The sequence below is a fragment of the Arvicola amphibius genome, chromosome 4 (assembly GCF_903992535.2).
Source record: "Arvicola amphibius chromosome 4, mArvAmp1.2, whole genome shotgun sequence".
Lineage (NCBI taxonomy): Eukaryota > Metazoa > Chordata > Mammalia > Rodentia > Cricetidae > Arvicola > Arvicola amphibius.
In genome coordinates, this window is record NC_052050.1 from 87,307,893 (window position 1) to 87,328,744 (window position 20,852).

Consider the following 20,852-nt stretch of genomic DNA (forward strand, 5'->3'; position numbering starts at 1 on the left):
TACAGAAACAGACGACAGGCTAACAGGCCACATGACAAGAGACCCCCAAAACAGTCATAGGACACTAGCTATCTCTGAAGATGTGATCAGCTGGATTCCTTTTCTAAGTAAAATACATCACAGGACCCAATCAACTGAGTGATGCCTATTTGCTAGGAGGGCTACCTTCCCCCTACCATGGAGAAAGAGGAATAAAAATTTCCAAGTTATCTTCAGGAAAAGGGGCCATTGCCTGCTCTGTTCTTTTCACACACAGAAGCTCCAGATAACAATGAAGTAGCGAGAGAAAACTAATGGAGAGGCTGGTGTCCCACCGAATGCAAAAGGCCCTTCAAAGAAACGCAGAGGACATAAAGGTGAACAGATTTTGTTGTTGTTGAAGACGGGAACTCACTAGGTACACCAAGCTGCCCTCCAACTGAGTCTCCTCTACCTCCCAGTGCTGGGATTAGAGGTGTGTGCAACCACAGCTGGTCTTATCACCTCAACAGCACACAAGCACCACTGTGCGTCACCCTCCCTGAGTCGCACACCTCTAGGTAACCTGCAGTATGTGGTGCAGCAGATCTTAGGTTTGGTGGTCATGATCTCATTACCGGTTTCAGAGGAAGAAGTCTCCCACTCCCCTATAGGATGTGGGAGACTGCCATTGTATAGAGGAATGGTTAGAAACTCACGCCACGAGAGGTAGAAGCAGGCGGATCTCTGTGAGTTCAAAGCCAGCCTGGTCTACACAGAAACCCTGCCTTGAAAAAAACAAAACAGAACAACAACAAACAACAAAAAAGTAACAACAAAAAAAGGAACTACTCAGAATAAAGGCAAAGACAAAGAGAAAAGTTGAACTTTTTTTTTAAAAAAAGCACAAAACCCCTACATACTAAAATTATACACATCAAGTATTGATCCAATCTTACATCAATCTATTGACAATTACCAGCACCATGTTTTTTTTCTCACCTAGGTTAAACACGCCTGGAGGATCGTTATTCAAAGTATATGTTCCTTTAAAATAAAAAACTCTTAGAGAGGTCAACCCTCAAGAAACAAACAAGACCTTTACCAAACATAGATTATTGATGACACCATCAAATTTCCTTTAGAAAAATAATTTTTAAAACACTCTTTTCCAGTTGATGGACTTTGAGATACTGTTACTCAATGTGGCAAATGAATCAACCCTCTGATGGTAGGCCGATGCACTCCGATGTCCTGGAGCCTCCACACAGGAATGTGAGCACCTTCCTCATTGTTAAAGCTGTGTGCTTCTCCTAAATTTAGACTCAATCCCCATCAAGTCTAAATTAGGTGCAGTCACAAACTTTAAACTTATGAACAGAATTAGGGAAATGGTTAAAAGTTCTCAGAAATGTAAGTTCAATTATAGATATATTTAAACAGGCTATAGGAAATTTAACACCACTTTAAACATTACATTTTAAACTCCTTAGCAGTTTCATTTTGTCACATAAATCATGGTGTTTATATCCAAATAGATGTTGAAGGTTTGGCATTTCCCTACTGAGACAGCATAGCGCCCTCTTTCATCTACTGTACACAGTTCAGACTCCAAAGATACAGTGCGGTCACATTAGCTCATGGAATCAACCTTCCCCCCGCCCCCCCAAGACAGGGTTTCATTATGCAGCTCTGGCTGGTCTAGAACTAGCTTTGTATTCCAGATTAATCTCAAATTCTGAGATCTGCCTACTTTTGCTCCCAAGTTTGGGATTAAATGCATGCAACAACCATGCCTGGTAGAATCGGCTTTTAAGAGGCTCCAGATTAAATACAACCCTTGGTAGCTTTCTCCAGCCTTCTCCAGGAGGTAAGGCTGGCTCACTGTGCTCCAGTCCCTCAGCCTCATGTGCAGATAAGGTGGTTGATTCACCACTTTGTGGGAAGGTGCAGGAAGAACACTGCTGCCCACGATGACGAGAATCAGAGTGAAGTGAAAAGCACTCAGGTCTAGCGCCAGGTGCCACCATTTGTTCTCACCAGTATCAGTTAAGTGACACCAGTAAACCTTCACACTTGAAAATTTTGAGTTGGAGTTTTCTCCAAGGCTGAGAAGAGGCACAGTTTTCCCAGGAACAGGCAGAGAAGATTTAACTTCCACCCTCTGCAAGGTGAGGAAGAAAGGATTGCTTTTTATTCTGGAATGGAAGCAGCTACACTCCATTTCCATGTTATATGGCCCAGAAATATAGATGGGGTCAGTCAGCTCCAGAAACGGAGCATGACTTCAGGGAGGGGAGGCAACATTGACAAACTCCCAATCTCCACTGCTTCCTGGTGGAATAAGAATACAAACCCAGAAGAGAAACAATCCCCTCTGCTCTTTTAGGTTCTACTAAAACAAAAATAAAAACAAAGGTTTAAGTTTTGTAACTGTTATTAATTATTGATGTTCTGGAAATATAACTTGACATATACATTTTAAAAATTCTGTATCCAAAAGGTGCTTGGTGCTGTTCTTAATGGGTCTGGTGTCTGTGTACATTCCAAATTATTTAAATACAGCCATTACATAGTTGATAAATGTTTTAAAATAAACGGTTATCTATTTCTTAACTGCCTCTCAAATTAGAAATTGTAATTACAGGAGTTCCAGAGGCTGGCTCTGTGTGTTTTATTATTTTTGTTGGTCTCCATCACAGATGGAATTTTTCACTGGTAATTCCTCAGAACTAAATCCATTCATAGGGAATTCAGAGCAGTGAAAATAAATTTCACGTCATAGAGTAGGAAATGATAATAAAAAGGAGCCAAGGGATCTGGGACGCAGGCAAGCCCAGCTCAGTTCTCCACTGGTGTTGGGTTTTGCACAGGCTGGCTCACGATAACCTGTACCACATAGTCCTTTGGGATCTTCAGCTCCTCCAGTTTCATCTTATCAGTGAGAGGCCTGCCAGAGAAGAACCACCGCTGGCTGCCTGGCTCCACCCCCTCTGTAGCATGTAAGCGCCTCTTCATGTGGAATACCGTGTCCGTGCTGCGCACCACGAGCTTGAGGTCTTTGCCTGTGGAGAGGCGCAGACGGAGCTGAGACTCGTGTCCGGAATTGGGAGGTGGCTCAGGGATATCCAGAGTCTCTATGTCACTCTTTTCCTCTATCATGTTGATTGGTGGAGCCAAGCAATAGACTGGCAGCTGGTATCGGTTCCCCAGCTCATCGTAGCACTCCGTCAGCGCACCTGCAGAGAAGGGGCGATAGGGACAGTGTCAGTGAGTGTGCTTCTGCTCACAGGGCACCACCAGTCTCACACCCAGACAGCACTCTCACCTCCATCTGTTACAGGGAAGTGCAGAGACAACGCTAAGAGGACCTGTCAGAGCTGGGTTTATCATTGTTATCTCCACTTTCTCAGGGCAAACATCAAGAGGAAAACTCCAGTGCTTGTAGCAGTGGGAACAAAAGAAACCATACTTGAGGGACTGCATCAGGTGTAGCTACACGTCTCGCCATTAAAAGAATAGTAAGGGTACTATGAACACCCCGTGCCTACAAATTTGATCTACTAGAAGAAACAGACCAATTCTCTGAAACACATTATGTACCGAAGCTTAAGAACAGAGAGATAATCCAAATAGGCCTTATCTATAAAAACTGAATCAATAACTAATAACCTTTTAAAACAAAAAGCACCAACTCCTGATGGGCTCAACAGTAAATTCTGCTGAACATGTAAGTAAGAAATTATAACAATCTTCTATTTTCACAAGACTGAAGAGAAACTTCATAATGCATTCTATGGAGCAAACATTACCTTACTGCTAAAGAAAGAAAAAATATTAGGTAAATCAAATATAACACTCTAGAAAAAGAATTATATAACACTCTCCAAGGCAGAATTCATTCTAGGTTTTCAAAACTGATTCAACCTTCAGATATTAACTAATTTACATCATCAGGGTAAGCAAGAAAAATCATATAGTCATATCAGATGAGGAAAAACCATTTGTCAAGACCTAGTACTTTTTCCTAATAAAAACTCTCAATATGCCGGTTGTGGTGGCGTACACCGGTGGGATTTGTTGAAGGAGGCAGAGGCGGGAGGATCACGAGTTCAAGGCCAGCTTAGGCTACAAAAGAATTTAAAAAAAAAAAGTCTCAATACTATTAGAGGGATAATTCCTTTGCTTCATAAAGACTAATTTAAAAACAACTCTAAAACACTAAACTTAAAGGAAACAAATGTGTAGTTTCCCATTAAGATTAGGAACTAGGTAGGACAGCACCTCTTACCACTGCGAAAACACAAAGAAAATATCTACAAATTGGGAAAGAAAGAAGTGTTTTTACTTATAATTAATACAACTATCTATGCAGAAAATCTGAAGAATCAAGAAAATGATGTCGGGGGCTGGAGAGATGGCTCAGAGGTTAAGAGCATTGCCTGCTCTTCCAAAGGTCCTGAGTTCAATTCCCAGCAACCACATGGTGGCTCACAACCATCTGTAATGGGGTCTGGTGCCCTCTTCTGGCCTGCAGGCATACACACAGACAGAATATTGTATACATAATAAAATATTTTTAAAAAAAGAAAAATGATGTCGGATGCAATAAGCATTCACACTAAGGTTAATGCATAAAAACCACTGTTCCATATATGGAAGTCAACAGGTGGTATCTGACATTACAAAACCACATGTATTAGCACACCCAGAGTGAAACATGTAGAGCTAAACTCAACAAATGTGTAAGACCTATAAGAAAATGACAAAATGTTAAACCAAAGCCGGGCGGTGGTGGCGCACGCCTTTAATCCCAGCACTCGGGAGGCAGAGGCAGGTGGATCTTTGTGAGTTCGAGACCAGCCTGGTCTACAAGAGCTAGTTCCAGGACAGGCTCCAAAGCTACAGAGAAACCCTGTCTCAAAAAGTAAAAAAAATGTTAAACCAAAGAACTAAATTGAGACAGTCTATGCACTGAGAAAATATTGTTGGAATGCCAGCCAGTTCTTCCAATTTTAATGCAACTCCAATAAAAATTTCAGAGTTTTTTTCTAGATACTGGACAAACTAAACTGTACATAAGGTAAAAAATTAACTTACAAGGACTGGCTTATGCTAATCTTATAGTAACCAAGATAGCATACAATTGGGCAGGGTAGTTCATACTGTAGTCCCAACACTTGGAAGAGTGAAAGATTGCCATAATTTAAGACTAGAATGTGTGCGTACATGTGTGTGTGTGTGTGTGTGTGTGTGTGTGTGTGTGTGTGTGTGTATTGTCCAGGGTATCTCAAAAAACCTAAAAAAAGAAACAACACTCAAACATAAACGTAATGAATGAAAACAGTTGAAATTCCAGAAATAAAACTCACACAAACACCATCAACTGATCTGTGTAAAAGAAACAAAAGGAAGAGTGGATAGAAAAGACAGGCGACAGGCTTTCCAACAAAGGCTGCCGGGTTAATGAGACATCAAAAAATTAATCTCAATACAGAATTTACCCTTGTCATTGCACACATGAGCCCATCCTACCACCACCAAAAAAGTGTACACAAACTTAAATATAAAACACAAAACTATAAACTCCTAGAAGGCAAAAGAAGAAAATCTAAACACTGCTGCTTTGGCAATGACCTGTGAGGTATGTCACCAAATGTACAATCATCAGAATTAGAAATTTAGACTTTGCTAAAGACACTATCAAGAGAATAAAAAGACACAAACTGCAAGAAAAATTTCAAGACATATCTGACAAAGGACTGCTATACAAACACAGAACTCTTGACAGGTGTTGATGTCACTGCCCACCTTTTAATCCCAGCTCTTGGGAAACAGATGCAGGTGGATCTCTGACTTCAAATCAGCCCTATCTACAAGGTTCCTGGATGGTCAGGGCTACACAGAGAAACCTTGTTTCAGGGTAAAAACAACAAATACAAACAAAAAACCCAGAAAAGCAAGTTAAAATACCTTTGTAAGACTCTCCCAAAAAAGAAGATGAGCAGATGAAAGACAAGCTGATGAAAAGATGTGCTACATACACCACACCACTCATTAAACAATGGGCCACACTACAATGCCTGAAGTCCAGAGTTCAAACAATACCGAGGCTGGGGAGACTGACTGATCTGCACTAACTGAAGAAGCAGAAAGGGACAAGTTTAGAAAACAGTAACTCCCAATCTGCAATAACCCCTTATCTGCACTAATCCTAACCTACAGCAACCTCCAATCTGCAGTAACCTCTAATCTGCAATAATCTCCAATATGCACTAACCCCCATCTGCAATAAACCCCAATCTGCAGTAATCTCCAATCTGCACTAACCTCCAATACATACACTTTTAAAGCATTAGCACATATGTTACTTTCTGCGTAAGTAAAGCTATTTGTAAAGATTAAATGACAGGGTACTGAAAAACATTTGGTTTATTGTTCTTGTTGTTGAATGAAACAGTGCTCTTTGTGTTTGTTATTTGTTTGGTTTTTTTTGTTGTTGTTGTTTTTAATTTTTTCAGATAGAGTTTCTCTGTGTAGCCCTGTCTGTTCAGGAACTTACTTTGTAGACCAGGTTGGTCTCAATCTCACAGAGATCTGGGATTAAAGGTCTGTGCCATCATTGCTTAGCATGAAACAGTACTCTCAGGGTCCCGAAGGGTAGAGAATTTTAGCAAAATTATGACGCAATTTTGGCATTAAAATAATCTACTTCTAAATGAAAAATAAGGTCAGCATATATCAGTATATATTTTATGGAAAAATACCATTCAATTAATCATTTTGAAATATGTAGATGTTTGTCCAAAATCTATACTTTGCGACCACAGGATGTAGCTGGAAGGCAGTTACCCAACCACAGATAGTATAGTTAAGTTTCTTGGCTCTTAGTAGGACAATTAAAATATAATCACATCATTTCCTCTTTCCTACCCCTTCCATATTCCCCCTTCATTTAATTACCCATAAATATATAAATTCAACCTTTAGTGTTGTATTATAGATTTCAGGGCTGATCATAGGGAAGGTTCTAATTCTATAACTCTCCTTCTCTCAGCAATCAACAGATGTTTGCATGGGGTGGGGCCCCTGATTTCCCCCTTTCACAGAAGCATGTTCAACCATGCTGTCATTGCGCAGCCAATTTTAATCTATACACTAAACACAAAATGCTTCAAATGCTTACCAGTCCTATCCCTAAGTATGTTATATATGTAACTACACACACATACTTAATCCTTACAACTAGAGCAGAAAGTAAGACTACTTACTATACATATTTTACAGATGGGGAAACAGATGATGAATTAAGTTTTGCTTAGGGTTACACAGCTAGTAAACAACAATGACATAATCAGTAATAGGATTCCTGAAGAAATAAATTTGTAACATAAAGATAAGAACACACAGCTTAGTATTATGTTAATGAGATAGTTAAATGGAATAAATGAACTTAGAGGAAAATGAAAGCCATGACAAATAAGAAGCTAGCGTGCTAAGCAGTCTAATAACATGACACTATTTGCCAGTGAGTCAAAGCCTACAGCGGTGACAGCAATAGCCCCACAGCACTCCAAAAGTTCTCTGAAAGAAGCTTTAGTGCTTTAAGGCTGCAAACATATTCTGTCACTCTGTCACTGTCTGGTCTACAAAAATTGGAAGTTAAATACAAAAAAATGAAGCAATGGAAGATGGAAAAGTTTGCTTAAAGAAACCCAGTGCAGGGCTGAAAAGATGGCCAGTTGGTGAAGTACCTGTTTCACAAGCACAAGGACCTGAGTTTTGATCCCCAGAACCCATGTAAAAAGTTGGGTTGACTGTGCAAATTAGTTCAGTGGTTCCTCAGGTCCCAGACAGACCATTGCTTGGTATGTACCCAAAGGAGTCCATTTCCTACTAAGAGATACACATCCCCATCCATTTTCATCACTGCTCTATTTCCAAGAATTGGACCATGAATCAGCCTAGATGTCCATCAGTTGATGAATGGATAATGAAAGTGTGGTACCTATAAAACTGCAAAGAAAGATAAAATCGAGCTGGGCAATGGTGGCACACCTTTAATCCCGCACTCAGGAGGCAGAGGCAGGTGGATCTCTGTGAGTTTGTGGCCAGCCTGGTCTACAAGAGCTAGTTCCAGGACAGGTTCCAAAGCCATAGAGAAACCCTGTCTCGAAAAACCAAAAAAAAAAAAAAAAAAAAAAAAAAAAAAAAAAAAAAAAAAAAAAAAAAAAAAAAAAAAAACCAAAAAAAAAAAAAACAAACAAAAAAAAAACCCCCAAAAAAACAAGAAAAGATAAAATATGAAGTGTAGATCTGCATGGAACTGAAAAATATTAGACCCACACCCAGAAAGACAAAGGTCACATGTTCTCCCTCCTATGTGAACTTCAGTGTTAGATCTTTAGCTGTGTGTTTGACTTGGAGCTCCTAGAGAATCCAGGAAGCTAGAAGGGACCACTGGTGGGCATTCAACACAGACACACCTTAGGCCTCCACCTACATATGCACATGCACACACACACAACTATCTGTTCCTACAGAAGGCCAGTGTATTTATGCTTAAGAGGAAGGCACCTTTCCAAAAGTTGACAGTTGTGGGGATTTACCACCTTGGCAAAATTAGCCTGGCTACATTAGAAACTTATAGAAGGTTTGAATCACTATTCTCTGGCATTGAAACTCAGTTCACTTAGCAATTCCTCACTATTTCCGAAGTTCCAGCCAGGCTCGCTTGCATTACTACCTAATAACCACTGCAGACTTTTCTTTTTCCTCTCACAAAGTCACTGTAGGAGCTGGCAGAGACAGACGGCCATCAGGATAAATACCTGAGGGGCAGGCATCATTTCGCCAAGCCAGGAAACCCTGAAGGCTCCCCATGGTAGGCAGAGGGCTGCCAAATCATCACTTTGTTGTTATCACTTACATAATTTCCTGAGAATGTTTTTACATTTTATCTAGATGATTAGTTAAGGTGTTTTATTTTCCCCGGTCAACTGTTTTCTCTGGATGCTTTCATTCCAGCAAGGCATGATGGTTTACCTCTGTAATCCTAGCCCTTGATAAGTGGAGACAGGCCAGCCCTTTAGATGTTGAATCTAAGATCTGTCTGGATTACATGAGACTGTCTCAAAAAGACCAAAACAAACAGACAAACAGGCCTCTAAAAATTTGTAAAGATGAACTAACCTGGTTGCCAAACAATAAAAGTAGCTTTAATATATGCCATTAGGTATAAGACTTTAGTGTTTCAGGAGTCCTGAGGCTGAACAACAACCTTATAAAGAAAGTCCTCGCTGAGTGCCTTTACGCTCTCACTTCCACGTAAGAGTGGGGGTTCAGTGTTAAGATTTTCATCACCTGAGACTTGCATAGTTACACTCAAAAGTTAAAAACCAGTGTCTGTGAGTGAGCAGATGGCTAGGCAGATACTGCACGTGCTAGCCTGATAACCCAAACCTGATCAGCAGGTCCCACAGGCTGAAGGAAATAACCAACTCCTGAAAGTCCTTTGACCTCCACACGCACTGTAACACACACATACACACACCACCCGCAGATAATAAAAGCAATGTGTAAGAACAAGAAAGTGTTTTGATTTTGAAAGTGATGGTTTCATAGTATGTGCATGACAATGAATCATCCCCATTTAATGTAAGTTCTCAATAATGTTTAAAAATGTAAATATTTATATCACACTCATAGCATGAAGAACTATCCTTCCCAAAGTAAATAAGGGGGGCAACATTTTATAACTCCAAAAACTTTTTTTTTCTCCTATCACCAAGGGTTTTATTCATATCCTCACTTTTAACTTCTCTGTTCTAATGGACTCCAAGAGGCTGGAATTCTACTTTTCAATAACCACTACTTTCTATGTCCAAGAAAAGCCTCAACAGTTAAGTGAAGTGGACTAAAAAGATAAGAACATCAAAACCATAGAATTAAAATAAGGATATAAAGCAAAGAGGCTCAGATCATACACACAGGAGCCTGAGGGGTACCAAGAACTGAAAGTGTAGTGAAATTTGATGAGGGACAGGGTCTCTGCTCATACCCAAGACTGGATGTAGAGCCTAATTTGGGACATGCTGATAATTATCTCCATGGAGATTACAGTACCTACTTTTACAAGGTTGCTGCAAGGATTAAATTAACTAAACATGTGAAATTGCCTAATACATATAAAAGTCCATGGAAAATGTTCAATAATGTTGGTTCTCTCCCATGGGTTTTAAATTTGAAAATTATGCACTTGGGAGAGTGTTTCACAAACAACAGTGTAGTAAATGGATCACAGTTTTATAAAGTTTCAGCCATCTACCTCAAGGAGCCCTTGGGAGCAGTCTTTAGGACTCTAAGGCTGCTAACAAACTACAGGTTTTCTCTCCGGAAACACGGTGCTGGGAATCCACTGAGCCTGGCTCTAGAAGACCTAGCAACTCTGTCATCCACTGACTCAGCCAGCAGGACTGTGACAACTAGAGGAACCAAGCTTAGCATCACTCCTAGTCAGCAGGGGTGAAAGTGGCTTAGTTGAACACCTAGAGCTGGAGTCATGTGATAGTCAAAAACAGCATTAAACATTAACACTTTGCTGAACTGCTACAGGGAACAGTTAATCTTTAGTTCCAGGGTTTCATTTCGTTAAGTGGGCAGAGGAATATCATAGAAGCACTTGGATCTGGTATCTACTGAAAGTCCAGTAGGCCTTAAGGAAGTGGTAGTTGATACAGCTGCACCTTGGGGTGTGAGAAACCCTGCTTCCTCCAGTCCCACCCCAGAACAATACAGAAAGGAGGGTTCTTCAGAGACAAGCCTCCTGGCTCAGTAACAACCTCCCACATAGCTATTTTCAGACTTTATCACTCTAATTCAAGAAAAAGAATGATGGCAGCAGAGGAACAGACACATTCACATTCTGTAACTCTAAGCCAGCCATCTTTGTCCTTTTTCAAGACAGAAAGAAGAAATGATGTAACATTTGTGATTAATTAGTCACCAGGCTCCTTATTAAGGGCTTGTTTCATTTCTAAACACAACAACAGCCAAGCAAAAATCATCTGTGTAAAAAATAACTATCTGTATTATAGTTGTGCATTTATTCCTTAGACCTTTAAAGCAACCAAATTTCCTGGATTTTTTTTTAAAGATAGGTTCTTGCTATGTAGCTCAGGCTGGCCTTCAACAAGTGATCCTCTTGCTTCAGCCTCCCAAGTACCAGGATTATAGGCATGCATCACATCTAGCCCTTGTCTATTTCTTGATGTTGGGGGAGGGTCTTTTTTGCTCTGTTTTTAATTTAAAAAATATTTTGAGTGTGTGTGTAGGTCAGAGGACAACTTTCAAAAGAGTCACTTCTTGCCTTCCACCTTGTTTTAAGGCAGGGTCACTTGTTCCTGCTGTTCCAAAGTAGAATTCAGGCTAGAAGTGTGCCACTACATTTGGCTTTAACAAGGGCTCCAAGGATCAAAGTCAGGTCATCGGGCTTGCCAACAAGAGCCATCCCCTTGGTCCCTCTAGATTGCCTTAAAAATTACTCATTATTATTTTATGTGTATAGGTGTTTTACCTACATGTATGCTGGTCTACCATGTGTGTACATTGTCCACAGAGGCCAGAAGAGAGTGTTGGCATTGTGAGGCACCATGTGAGTACTGAGAAATTGAACTAAAGTCCTCTGGAAAAACATCCAGTGCTCTTAACCACTGAACCCTATGGCCTACCTTTCTTTTTGAGACAGGGTCTCTCTATGTAGCCTTGGCTGGCCTGAGTCTCACGTCTCACTATGTTGACCAGGCTGACTTTTTTTTTTTTTTTTTTTTTTTTTTCCGAGACAGGGTTTCTCTGCAGCTTTTTTAGAGCCTGTCCTGGAACTAGCTCTTGTAGACCAGGCTGGCCTCGAACTCACAGAGATCCGCCTGCCTCTGCCTCCCGAGTGCTGGGATTAAAGGCGTGCGCCACCACCGCCCGGCTGACCAGGCTGACTTTTAACTCAAGAGATTCACCTGCTTATGCCTGATGAGCACTGAGATTAAAAGAGCATATGTCACCACTGTCAGCATCCCTGCCTGTTTTTAATGGCCTTCTGAGATAACTAAGAGAAACAGAAAGGCCTATACACATGTATTTCCTGTTCATTTGTATATTTTTAAAAAATGTACTTTTTCCCTTTAGTATTAGTTAAAAGTCTTTTGTTTTAGGCAAGTATTTTAGGCAATATACAAGGTACCAAAAATATTAGACTTGTGTAATCTTGTAAAATATCAAAGAAGAGGACTTGCGTAATGGCTTTACAAATTCAAAGAGTTGAAACTGTGTACTGAGTGTGAATCAAAGATGCTTTTGTTACTCCTAGTTCAAATCTCAGTTCCATGATTTATCCTGTAAAGTCATAATCTCTCCTTGCTTCAGTTTTCTCATGAGTAAACTAGGAATTGCTACTGATTTTTTCTTTCAAGCATGAGTTCACTCACCTACCCACCTACCTTACAACTTAAAAAAAAAAGGCCAAGTTTTTAGAATTTTTATATAATGGCAAAATAGCAAACCATGAGAACAAAAAAAGCATTTAAGGCAATTTTTAGAATAAATGCTGTAAAAACTATGGGGAAAGGACTAGGTTATGAGAAGGGGTGTGGCCAAGAGTAGAGTCCTCTAAAAGCAAACAGGCCACAGTGGGTACAGCCAAGTTAGGATCTGTAAGTCAAGGTTGGTTCAGGGAATTTATCTATTAGTTTCCAGTGTGAAAAACTAAACTCATCAGTCCTGGTGTTTATTGAGTCTTTGGTAGATCAGGTATTACAGTAAACAACTCACAAGTAACATCACACTGAGCCAATGCAACAACTCAACCAGACAGATGGTTACCACAGTCCAATATAACAAAGAGAACTGAGGGTTACAGAAATGATTTGCTTAAAGTCACATAGCTTTAATTACTAGAGAAGCACAAGTGACGTCAAACCTACCACTGAGCAGGTCTAAAAACATTCAATTAAATGGCTCAATTGTACCCGACAGTAAATTAGGGATATATGACGGCATAATTGACAGGTCCACCCAAGAATTGTCACTGATAAACTTCAGAGAAAAACAAGGAAACACTCAAGGGTACCAATAACAAAGCAGTATTATCTTCAAGTCTGTTATAAATCATTTGAGAGAGGAATACTCAGACATCAGCATGGTTCCTCCATGCTTATGCAGAATGCATCTTTCTTTCTTTTGTTTTTTCGAGACAGGGTTTCTCTGTGTAGCCCTGGATTTACTGGACTCACTCTGTAGATGGGGCTGGCCTCATACTCGCAGAGATCTACTTGCCTCTGCCTGAGTGCTGGGATTAAAGCAGTGTACACCACATGTGGCATAGTAACACTCTTCTTGACAGTTCACATAGATAAGAAGAAATCAGATTTAAATCTACACTCAATAGGATATGCACAGACTGTGCCTGTACAAGAAACAGAGATGCTTGCCTTTATGAACTCAAAAGCATTTTAAAATATTTATTAAATGTACTTAATACATTTTTGCTGTTGTTGTTTTGTTTTTGAGACAGGTTTCTCTGTAGCTTTGGAGGCTGCGGAACTCACAGAGATCCACCTCCCTCTGCTTCCTGAGTGCTGGGATTACAGGCGTGCGCCACCATTGCCCGGATAAATTTACTTAATACATTTATTGTGTGTGTTTATGCCACAACACACATATGGATATCAGAAGACAACCTGAGGTAGTTGGTTCTCTTTCCTTCCACTGAATTGGTTCCTAGAAATGAACTCACATGTCATCAAGCTTAATGATAAACAGATAAACACCTTTACCTGCTAAACCATCTTGGAGTACTTTTTAAAAAAAGATTTTATTTATTTATTTATTTATTTATTTATTTATTTACTATGCAATACTCTGCTTGCATGTATGCCTGCATGCCAGAGGAGGGCACCAGATCTCATTAGAGATGATTGTGAGCCTCCATATAGGTGCTGGGAATTGAACTCTGGACCTTGGGAAGAGCTGCCAGTGCTCTTAATCTCTGAGCCATTTCTGCAGCCTTCCATGAACTTTTAAATGAAGCTACAATTTGGAGAACATAATTAGCTATAGGTAACTATGTTAAGTATAAAATGAGGAAGTCAAAGTTCTGGGGCTCTGGATTAAATCAATCATATACATAAATAAGACTCTCCATACAGCCACTTGCAGGCCTACACAACAGATGCTGCTTGGGAATTATGCATCAGAAATAAGTAACATAACTTAGTGAAAATAGAACCTTCATTCTCTGTCACAATAGGGTAGCTGAAGGGGCAGATCACGTCACCACCTCCTAATTTGCAGTTATGGAGGAAGTAAAGAATTTAAGCAATAGCCATGAAAACTAGGACTAAGTGGACATGTTGAAATGGCACTCTACTCAGACACTTCAAATATAGAAGTGATCGTTTTTACATGTGTGGGAGAAGTGGGTGTTAGATAAATGTTAAGTGATATAAGCCCATGCTAACAAGTGCTCATAATAAATAATGGATAGTCATAAAACAAGGAATGCTTTTTAGAAGCATGGCTAATTAGAGTATAATGGGGATTTGGAAAGTTGGCAAGGCTCATGAGTAAAACATTCCGCACTGGACAAAGAGTCAAAGGACATTCTGCAGATGACACAAGTAAAAAAGACAAAAAGACATTGGGGAAAATGACAGTGGCATAAAAATGAACAGAGAACAGTAAATGTTGATGGTTATCCCTTATATAGGTCAGAAAAAAAAAAACCTAGAAAGATACTAACTTGTAAAGTTAAAGAGAAAAACACCAAAGTAAAAGACAAAGAGTACATATATAAAACTAATACCTAAACCTCAGCATGAAATATTTAATACTTCAATCAAGGAGACCATACAAGGATATGTGCATTAAGTCTAGCATCTATGTGTCCCTGGATACATATAAATTTTGGTGGTTCTTAGTCACTCTCCTACAGCAAGAAAGGTTTCTTATAAGGCTCATGGCTACAGTCACAGCAAACTACCCTTAAAAACTTTGAAGCTGGGGCAGAAAAGGTGGCTCAGCAGTTAAGAGCTGTTGCTGATCTTAGAGAAGACATGGGCTTGTTTCCCAGCACCCACCTGGCAAAAATACCCATACAAGGAAAATAAAAATAAATACATCAGCCGGGTAGTGGTGCTGCATGCCTTTAATTCCAGCATTCGGAAGGAAGAGACAGGTAGAATTCTGTGAGTTCAAGGCCAGCCTAGTCTACAGAGCGAGTTCTAGGACAGGTTCCAAAGCTACAGAGAAATCCTGTCTTGAAAATACAAAAAAAGAGAGAGATTTCTATTTTATTTTTATATGTATGAGTACTTCCCTAAACATATGTAATTATATATGAAAGCATGTTATGCACCATATACATGTATTACCTACTTGCAGAAGCCAGAAGAGGGAATCAGATTTCCCTGGAGCTGAAATTACAGATACTTGTGAACGACAAATGGTTGGTTGGAAACTGAACCCAGATCCTCTGAAAGAGCAGCAACCACTGAGCCATCTCTCCTATGGCCCTTCCCTCTTGCAAATAACAATTAAAAAAATAATAAACTTCAAAGTTTAGGTCTGCTTATATTAAATGATGGGAAAGCAGGATGACAAAGGGGCATCCATGAAGTCTCCACATTTTATAAAACCTAAATTGAGACTCCCCAGCTCTGGCAGGAAAGAGGTTAAGGCAGCAGCAACAACTGCTGCTGGGCAGGGATGTATACTGTATAGAGAAAGGGGCTTGTGTCTAGAGAAAACTAAGTCATACAGAAACTAGAAATACTCTATCAAATGTTCTCTTTTCTGAGATTAAGAAACATAAAATGAACCAAGACACAAACTGTCACTAGCTGAAAGATATAAAAAGAAGAGAAAAAGAGGAGTGCTATCTTTTACTATAATAAAAAGAATTAGAGTAACATGTATAAGAAAAACAAGAAACTCCCTCCCAGGTGGCTGTGCCCCTTTGTCATCAGGACACCAAACCTACCATGTGGTAGTGTTATGTTTGCACCATCAATGATTGCCTGTGCCAGTTCATGATCATTGCTTTCAAAAGCATGTGCTGCAGCCTTCAAGGCATCCCAGATCTCTTTCCGCCCTTCAAAGGCTGGTGCCGTGTCCCAAAATTCATCCCTCTTGCTGCGCAGTTGTCCATCTGTCATGGGATAATCGCTTTTCCATTTTGGTTTCTCCTTTTTCAAAGGCTGGTTACGACCTAGAGCAACTGAAAGGAGACAAGGCTGACATCAATATTCATTTAAAAAATCCTTATTTTCTGTAAGAAAAGTTATGTGGTTATATTCTCATTTTGGATCTTTTACCACAATTACAGCTAGATGCCTATTTTCTGATTTTACTGATTTCTGCTGAAATTCTATTAACCAATCTAGAGCAACTGGAGATAACTAGACGCAAAATTTCCTTTTCTGCATTTTTTCTTCCTTCCAACTCAGAGCAATCTTCCTGCTTCAGCCTCCTGAGTGCTAGGATTACAGGTATGAGCCACTGTAGCAGGCTGCGTAATTTTCAGTAAGTCAATAGCTCTCTTCCATTCAGTGTATTTCCAAAGGATGATTTAAAACAGTCATAAGGGGCTAAGGAGGTGGTTTAGTCAGTAAAATGCCTGTGGTTCAAGCAGGAGACAGAGACAGGCAGATTCCTGGAACTCAGTTGGCCATCCAATTCAGACAAAGCAGTTAACTCCATATGAGATCCAATTTAAAAAAAAAATAAAAATCAAGTGACGAGCCAGGCGGTGGTGGTGCACGCCTTTAATCCCAGCACTCGGGAGGCAGAGACAGGCGGATCTCTGTGAGTTCGAGACCAGCCTGGTCTACAAGGGCTAGTTCCAGGACAGGCTCCAAAGCCACAGAGAAACCCTGTCTCAAAAAAAAAAAAAAAAAAAAATCAAGTGACGAGTAACTGAGGAAGACACCAACAGTGACCTCTCCCTTCATATGCGCACACACACACACACACACATTGACAAAGAATTAAACTGCGGGTTGGGAACATAGCTCAGTTGGTGTGGGCAACACATGTTTACGATCCCAGATCTGAGGAGGTAGAAACAAGCAAACCCTCAGGATTGGCTGGCTAGCTATCCTAGTCTACTTGGTGAGTTCTAAACTAATGAGAGACCTAGCCCAGAAAAGCAAGATAGATGGTTCCTGAGGCAGACCAAGTGGCCTCCACAAGCACACATGTGCACCACTACCCCCATAAACATGCATACACACAAGCATATTGACACACACACACTCCCCATAGCTACAAGGAGGGTTATAATTGCAAACTGAGAGTAGTGGCACATGCTTGTAATCTCAGCATTTGGGAGGCAGACGCAGGTGAATCTCTGTTGAGGCCAGCCTGGTCTGCAGAACAGAGTTCCAGGATAGCCAGGACTACAAAGAGATCATGTCTCAAAACAAACCCCACACAACAACAAAATGTAACTGTAACAAATGTACCATTCTGGTAAGAAATGTTTACAATGGGTAACTATGAACGACTCCAGGAAAATATGGGAATTTTCTGAATAAAAGTTCCATTCTGTTCATTAAAACATATATACATACATACGACTCCAGGAAAATATGGGAATTTTCTGAATAAAAGTTCCATTCTGTTCATTAAAACATATAAACATACATACACATATACCAGAAGCCAAGAAGCGTAGGAAGTGTTTTATCAACCAACAAGGGCAGAATGAGTGACAAATGCTGCAGCAGAGACTCAAGGGAAAGTAAATAGTGTGAAATAGCTTGAATCTCAGGATCTTCGGACATTAAAAAAAAAACAGGAAGTCAAAACTGAGCAAATCCAAAAAGCCTACTTTTCTGTGTCCAAGAAGGCAAACCAGAACACCCAACTCAGAAAGAAAGTTAGTGGAATGCTTCCTCCAACTTCCCCTCAGAGAGCTTGGAATACCTTTCTCTGAAAACTCATGCAAGAGCTAGTTCAGAAAGAAGTGGTGCAAAGGGATGAAATTCACAATTCACTTTTTTTTTTCCTTTGAGGAACAAGGAATCAAACAAGTAAATACTGGGTCAATGGATAAGCTCTTAGCCACAAACAACAATTACAGCAATGCTGTATTCTAGTGCCGACCCCAAGAAGAAGAAAAGGGAAAGAGGCATATATCTCCTTAAGAGAATGCTACACAGCAACAGAATTAAAACAAATCTCAGGTAGCCTCTGTACTCAGATATTTCCACAGCCTACATAATCACTGATCTATTTTCTATGGATCATACTGATTTCTACTGCCTTTTTACCTCTGGTCTATCTCTAGTACCAGGCATAATAAAGCTTAATAGACAGAAGTAAACAGGATATTAAACTATGATGAAAAGATAAAGAATATTGGGAAAGATTAGGGGGATAAATGACAGTGCAGATAGAAAGCAGAGAAGGCATGCATCAAAATTCACTGTTTCAGCAGGGTGGTGGTGGCGCACACCTTTAATCCCAGCACTTGGGAGGCAGAGGCAGGCGGATTGCTGTGAGTTCAAGGCCAGCCTGGTCTACAAGAGCTAGTTCTAGGACAGGCTCCAAAGCTACAGTGAAACCCTGTCTTGAAAAACAAAAAACAAACAAAAAAAAGCACTGTTCCAGCCTACATTCCTTTATGATGGGGCTAACTAATATGGTAAAGTACATTTGGTTTGACATCTGAATTGAAATAAATTCATTTTACTAGGTCTGACCATTGATTTCAAGGTCAAACGTCCCTGGTCTCTTCAGTCTTTCACATAAACCTTTAGTACTGATATGTGATGATGTTTTACTTCCCTAAATTAAATGCAAAGCAAGCAAGTTTTAAAAGGACAAGTATAACAGAGCAGGGGACACATCCATCTGGCAGCATAGCTGGAAACAGAATCCAAGTCTCCATATGTAATCAACAAATAGGTACTGCCTACTTAGGGTAACATTATATCTGTGTCTATGAGGTTTGATTCAAATGTGAACAATTCAACCTGTAGTAATAGCTTTCTGCTACATACTGACAAAATTAAAGCACCATTCTCAATAGAATGTCCAAAATATGTCCAATAACCATGACTGACCACTGGTTCCACCAAGGTGAAATGAAAAGGCAGATTTCATTTTCAGCTATATTAGCCTCTACTTGAGTAGAAAATCTATACTCAATCTCAGTCATTGAGCCTAAGTAAAAAGAAAGGCATGGTAACAAGTGAGCAGATTCTGTGCCATCTACTTGGATAATGTGTTGACCTGAGCAGTTCTAGACTCTCATATATTTTAAATATTCTAAGCATCTAACTTGGTGCAGTTTCTTGTTATTGTGAGATCAACAACAAAACCTCTACAGTATCACTATCTGATATGAGCAATTCAAAAAGAACCTCAAATTGGGTATGGTGGTACCTACATACAATTCTAATTACCCAAGAGGCTGAGGCAGGAGGATGGCAAATTTGAGTCTAGCCTAAGCAACACAGCAAGACCCCATTTCAAAAAGGAAGCTCTAGCCAGACATGCGGCATGATGGTGCACACCTTTAATCCCAAGCACTCAGGAGGCAGAGACAAGTGAGGCCACCCTAGTCTACAGAGCAAGTTCCAGAACAGCTAGGGTGACACTGAGAAACTGCTGTGGGATAAAACTTTTGTACACTGTAAAGATTTGTCACTTGTATTGGTTTAATAAAATGCTGATTGGCCAGTAGCCAGACAGGAAGTATAGGCGGGACAACCAGACTAAGAAAATTCTGGAAAGGCCAGACACAGTTGCCACCCAGGCATGGATGAAGCAAGGTAAGAATGCTGCACTGATAAAAGGTACCAAGCCACATAACACAGACAAGAATTATGGGTTAACTTAACTTGTAAGCACTAGTTAATAATAAGCTTGAGCTAACAGGCCAAAGAACTTATAATTACTATAAGCCTCTATGTATTTCTTTGGGACTGAATGGCTGCAGGACCAGGCAGGACAGAAACTTCCATCTACAAAACCCTGTCTCAAAAAAAAAAAAAAAAAAAAAAAACCCAAAAAACAAAACAAAATCAAAAAACCAAAACAACAGTTTTCAAATACAAAAACAACAACAAAAACACAAAAAAGTAAAAACACCCTTTTCGTATGTGAATTACCCTCCTTACCTATGTGAGATAGCTTTATTTCTTCTGCTCACATAGTATCAGAGTCTCTCTCCTCTCTCTCTCTCTCTCTCTCTCTCTCTCTCTCTCTCTCTCTCTCTCACACACACACACACACACACACAACACATTTATGTTGGTTAAGGTAATCATCATTCTGAATGTGTTTTAAACCATATCCTGTCAAGAGTTCCATGATAATTCCTTTGCATGAGTAAACAAAACAAAAATGAGTATTCACCCTAAAGACATGAAATAGGCTCATCTTATTTCTGTCTAGGTTTCTGAATCTTAAACATATATAGTATGTATCATCTGAGTGTAGAACATCCATTATTAAAATGACCAAATCTCTGTGGCAAACATTACTATTTGAAAAGTCATAGTTTTTTGGGGGGGGTTGAGGTGGTATTTTTTTGAGACCAGGTTTCTCTGTGTAATAGCCCAGGCTGTCCTGGAACTCACTCTGCAGACAAAGTTGGCCTTGAACTCACAGAGATCCACCTGCCTCTGCCTCCTGAGTGCTGGGATTAAAGGCATACACCACCACCACCCAGTGGAAAGTCAGATTTAATTTTTTTTTAATTTTTACACATGTGAGTGTTTTGCTTGCATGTATGTGCATCACATATGAGCAATACCCACAGAGGCTAGAACAGAGTGTTGGAACCCCTGACACTGAAGTTACAGACAGTTGTGAGTTCCCATGTAGGTACTGGG

The 20,852-nt window shown here is 39.9% G+C and overlaps 1 protein-coding gene across 1 annotated transcript in view; it reads right to left on the reverse strand.

Annotated features, from left to right (window-relative positions):
- Nucleotides 1-835: 835 nt before the first annotated feature.
- Ubtd2 (ubiquitin domain containing 2) overlaps nucleotides 836-20,852 on the reverse strand; it is a 60,229-nt gene continuing 40,212 nt past the window's right edge. The window contains exons 2-3 of the mRNA XM_038326531.2: nucleotides 15,989-16,225; nucleotides 836-3,197 (exon numbers count right to left, since the gene is read on the reverse strand). Coding sequence (XP_038182459.1) covers nucleotides 2,800-3,197; nucleotides 15,989-16,225 — 635 coding nt within the window. The 3' untranslated portion in view covers nucleotides 836-2,799. The remainder of the gene's footprint in view (nucleotides 3,198-15,988; nucleotides 16,226-20,852) is intronic.